The sequence below is a fragment of the Rhinoderma darwinii genome, chromosome 11 (assembly GCF_050947455.1).
Source record: "Rhinoderma darwinii isolate aRhiDar2 chromosome 11, aRhiDar2.hap1, whole genome shotgun sequence".
NCBI lineage: Eukaryota > Metazoa > Chordata > Amphibia > Anura > Rhinodermatidae > Rhinoderma > Rhinoderma darwinii.
The window spans coordinates 90,852,679-90,857,806 of NC_134697.1; the positions used below are offsets into that span (position 1 = coordinate 90,852,679).

The window sequence follows — 5,128 nt, forward strand, 5'->3', positions numbered from 1 at the left end:
GCAGAGAAACGGTCAGGAGTCCGGGACAGCCAAGTGCAGAGAGACGGTCAGGAGTCAGGGAAGCCGAGTGCAGAGAGACGGTCAGGAGCCAGGGACAGCCAAGTATAGAGAGATGGTCAGGAGTCAGGGACAGCCGAGTATAGAGAGACTGTCAGGAGTCAGGGAAAGCCGAGTATAGAGAGACGATCAGGAGCCAGGGACAGTCGAGTGCAGAGAGACGGTCAGGAGTCAGGGACAGCCGAGTGCAGAGAGACGGTCAGGAGCCAGGGACAGCCAAATGCAGAGAGACGGTCAGGAGACAGGGATAGCCGACTGCAGAGAGACTGTCAGGAGTCAGGGACGGCCGAGTATAGAGAGACGGTCAGGAGCCTGGGACAGCCAAGTGCAGAGAAACGGTCAGGAGTCCGGGACAGCCGAGTATAGAGAGACGATCAGGAGTCAGGGACAGCCGAGTATAGACAGACGGTCAGGAGCCTGGGACAGCCAAGTGCAGAGAAACGGTCAGGAGTCCGGGACAGCCGAGTGCAGAGAGACGGTCAGGAGCCAGGGACAGCCAAGTATAGAGAGATGGTCAGGAGTCAGGGACAGCCGAGTATAGAGAGACTGTCAGGAGTCAGGGAAAGCCGAGTATAGAGAGACGATCAGGAGCCAGGGACAGTCGAGTGCAGAGAGACCGTCAGGAGACAGGGACAGCCGTGTGCAGAGAGACGGTCAGCAGACAGGGACAGCCGGAAACAGAGAGACGGTCAGAAGCCAGGGACAGCCGAGTGCAGAGAGACGGTCAGCAGACAGGGACAGCCGGAAACAGAGAGACGGTCAGAAGCCAGGGACAGCCGAGTGCAGAGAGACGGTCAGGAGCCAGGGACAGCCAAGTATAGAGAGATGGTCAGGAGTCAGGGACAGACGAGTATAGAGAGACTGTCAGGAGTCAGGGAAAGCCGAGTATAGAGAGACGATCAGGAGCCAGGGACAGTCGAGTGCAGAGAGACGGTCAGGAGCCAGGGACAGCCGAGGGCAGAGAGTGGGTTAGGAGACAGGAACAGCCAAGTGCAGAGAGACGGACATGAGTCAGGGACAGCCGATTGCCAAGAGGCGGTCAGGAGACAGGGACACGGCATAATGTCCCTGTTCCCTCATATTACCGGCATTATGTCCCTGTTCCCTCATCTTACAGGCATTATGTCCCTGTTCCTTCATATTACAGGCATTATGTCCTTGTTCCTTCATATTGCAGGCATTATGTCCGTGTCCCTTCATATTACCGGCATTATGTCCCTGTTCCCTCATCTTACCGGCATTAAGTCCCTGTTCCCTCATCTTACAGGCATTATAACCCTATTCCTTCATATTACCGGCATTACGTCCCTGTTCCTTCATATTATCGGCATTACGTCCCTGTTCCTTCATATTACAGGCATTATGTCCCTGTTCCCTCATCTTACAGGCATTATGTCCCTGTTCCTTCATATTACCGGCATTATGTCCTTGTTCCTTCATCTTACAGGCATTATGTCCCTGTTCCTTTATATTACAGGCATTTTGTACCTGTTCCTTCTTATTACAGGCATTATGTCCCTGTTCCTTCATATTACCGGCATTATGTCCCTGTTCCCTCATCTTACAGGCATTATGTCCCTGTCCCTTCATATTACCGGCATTATGTCCCTGCTCCCTCATCTTACCGGAATTACGTCCGTATTCCTTCATATTACCGGCATTATGTCGCTGTTCCTTCATCTTACAGCCATTATGTCCCTGTTCCTTAATATTACAGGCATTTTGTACCTGTTCCTTCTTATTACAGGCAGTGATCTTCTACTTCTATATACACGGAGGTAGGGGCTTCAGTATCACGTCGGTATTCCAGTGAGGAGCCGGATATGTGGACTGCAGTGTGTCCCCTTATAGCGTCCTAGAAGCAGCTGACTGAATTGGGTCTTAGACCAGGGAATGTTAATCTGAAGAGAAAGAGGATCACTCGCCAGCAAGTATAGCAGTAAGGTACTCAGGCAGGAAAACACATCCTCGTAGCGGCGCCGTCGGACGCCGTTTGTGCCGATGCCTGCACGTACAGGAGTGGCAGAAACTCACCGCTGAATATCCGCTCAGTTGCTCATAGCGCTGTATAAGCGCACGAGCAGTGGATCAAACAGCTGACTTGCGGTGTTGCTTCTTCGGCGTCCAGCTTGCTGCTGGGCAACGTGCTTTCCGCAATCCTTGGAGAGAGGGCCAGTGTTTTCTTAGCTGCTGTCACTGCTACTAATGTTACCAGATTCTTACAACAAACAATAAATCTGTTACTGGGACCAACTTTGACACAAGTATCGGCCCGTATCTCATTCTGCTGGACGGCTGGGATTAATAAGGCTGCTGGCAATAAATCTGTTAACCTCTAGTACTAATAATGAATCTGTCTGCTGTCCCTATATAGGACTCACTTTATTACAGTAACGCGTGCAGCTTCTTGCAGAGCAACATTTAGTGAGACGCATTCAATGAATGAAAAAGGACAAAACTGATGCAGCTGATACGGCATTTTTCAAGAGCAAAACCCAATGTTGGAGGGGCCGTGTTTTCCAAGCTGCTCTCATTGCTACAAATGTTACGAGATTTTCAAAACAAACTACCAATTTGTAGCACCAAGTTCCACATAAGTATGGACTTGCATTGTCTTGTATGTCACTTTGCCAGACTGCTGGTATAATCGCGCTGCTGGCAATACAATGACAGGAAACAGAATGCACCTATTTCTACTTCGTACTAACACTGTGCGTTGTCTATACTTAGGACTGACCTCATCCCACTAACGCATGAAGTTGCTGCAGAGTAACATTTACTGAGACGCATTCAGAGAATGAAAAGGACAAATTGATGCAGCTCTATTCAGAAGTAACATCTAATATCAGAGCTCCAATAGTGCGGTACTTGAGGGAGACGAACATTACAGCCCAGTTTGTTCCCTTTATGCCCCCACTTTTGATATTTGATTTATGTACCTTTCCCTTTTATTCCCCTTCATCTACGATAAGTCACAATGCTGAATGGGATTTGTTCATTAAATGGGGTGTTCTCTACACAGGGACCGTTCACCCCTTCCCTGTTAGGTAGAATATACCTCTAAGCTCGTTGTTTTATTGATCGATATTTTTTCTTAATTCAAGAGATTCTTTGATCCGTGCGCTTCTTGCCCTTCTCTTCCCCTCTCTTTTTCATTTGTTTAAATTTAGTTGGTGGTGTAGACCAGGGCAGAATTAGAAGCAATAAGAGTCCTTGAGAGGAATGGTTTGTTACCCGAATAGCGTCTCCTGTATATATAAAGCATTGCCGCAGACCCCTCGTAGGACTTCTCCTTTGTAGTTTAGGAACTGCTCTTATCCGTACATGACGCGGGGATGGAATCTTCGTCTAAACACCTGGGATGATGGTGGTTATACTTCAGGGGGACCGAATTGTGACAAAGCTCTTGAGACTGGAAGATAGAATTTAAGACACTATGTAGTCGGGGGCGAGTTGTAGATCATGAACACGAATCACTGGAGTAGTTGTACTATTAATGTGTTCTATACAGTATAGTTAGTACATCAATGAGGACAGCGCCATCATCTACCCGAGGCAGCAGTTAACTACTGCACCGCTCACCAGCTCCTGGGATTGGAGAGATTTAAAGCCACCAATAGAGAACAGACTCGTGGAAACCACCAATTAGCTGCACTGGGAGTGGCTAATGACGATTCCACAGGTCACATGACTTGCTCTTCCAGTAGAACAGTGGTCAGGCAGCGTTGCTCATTTGCATAGCCCGTGTATAAATACAGCGGCGGTGAGAGGGTAAAGCATTCCATTATCTCAGTTGTGAGCAGATCGCAGTGTGTTATCATGCCTGAGCCCGCCAAGTCTGCCCCGGCGCCCAAGAAGGGCTCCAAGAAAGCCGTGACCAAGACACAGAAGAAGGACGGCAAGAAGCGGAGAAAGAGCAGGAAGGAGAGCTACGCCATTTACGTGTACAAGGTGCTCAAGCAGGTCCACCCTGACACCGGCATCTCGTCCAAGGCCATGGGCATCATGAACTCCTTCGTCAATGACATCTTCGAGCGCATCGCAGGGGAAGCCTCCCGCCTGGCTCACTACAACAAGCGCTCCACCATCACCTCCCGGGAGATCCAGACTGCCGTGCGCCTGCTGCTGCCTGGAGAGCTGGCCAAGCACGCCGTGTCCGAGGGCACCAAGGCCGTCACCAAGTACACCAGCGCCAAGTAATGTGCCCCGTCCCTGCAGTAAGAACACAAAGGCTCTTCTAAGAGCCACCCACCTTGTCTACAACAGAGCTGTGCCTTCTATTGTCTGGCCTCCCGCTAGTCCCCCTGTTCTATGTGCGGCCGCTCTCGTGTCGGTGCAGATGCTGCTTCATACATTATGTGGCTGCCGGACAGGGAGGGACATTGCCGCGTGTGATGAAGCCGGGACACGGATCCTGCGGGCAGATGACCCGTCATAATATCACACTGTCCAGAAGAAACGGAACATTGTACATTAGGAGACGGGAGGAAGCATGGGACATCTGTAAATAACAATGATGAGGGTAGTAGTCAGATTTATAACAGATGCCAGGGAAACTGCTTGTCGACGATAGAGAACAAGCAATCACACTGGCGAGGACTGGATAAAGGGTGGTTATTGTAATACAGGCGGAGCAGACTCTGGTGTATCCTCTGTACCGGGTATTGTAATACAGGAGGAGCAGACTCTGGTGTCTCCTCTGTACCGGGTATTGTAATACAGGAGGAGCAGACTCTGGTGTCTCCTCTGTGCCGGGTATTGTAATACAAGTGGAGCAGACTCTGGTGTCTCCTCTGTACCGGGTATTGTAATACAAGTGGAGCAGACTCTGATGTCTCCTCTGTACCGGGTATTGTAATACAGGTGGAACAGCCTCTATTTCTTGTCTGTGAGGGCTTCTTTTAATACAGGTGGAGCAGACTCTGGTGTCTATGCCCGGTTATTGGAGCAGTCTCTGGTTTCTTCTACACGTTGTAATAGAATAGGGACATAATGCGGTAATATGAAGGAACAGGGACATAATGCCGGTAATAAGTAGGAACAGGGACGTAATTCCGGTAATAGGAAGGAA

General features: G+C 49.7%; 1 protein-coding gene across 1 annotated transcript; it reads left to right on the forward strand.

Annotated features, from left to right (window-relative positions):
* Positions 1-3,876: 3,876 nt before the first annotated feature.
* Positions 3,877-4,257, forward strand: LOC142663335 (histone H2B 1.1). Its single transcript, XM_075841945.1, has one exon. It carries the CDS (start codon positions 3,877-3,879, stop codon positions 4,255-4,257), a length of 381 nt encoding a protein of 126 aa, XP_075698060.1.
* The last annotated feature ends 871 nt before the right edge of the window (positions 4,258-5,128 follow it).

Bases quoted from the DNA above. Each gene is read 5' to 3' on its own strand.
- LOC142663335 (XM_075841945.1), top strand. From the start codon at position 3,877: ATGCCTGAGCCCGCCAAGTCTGCCCCGGCGCCCAAGAAGGGCTCCAAG.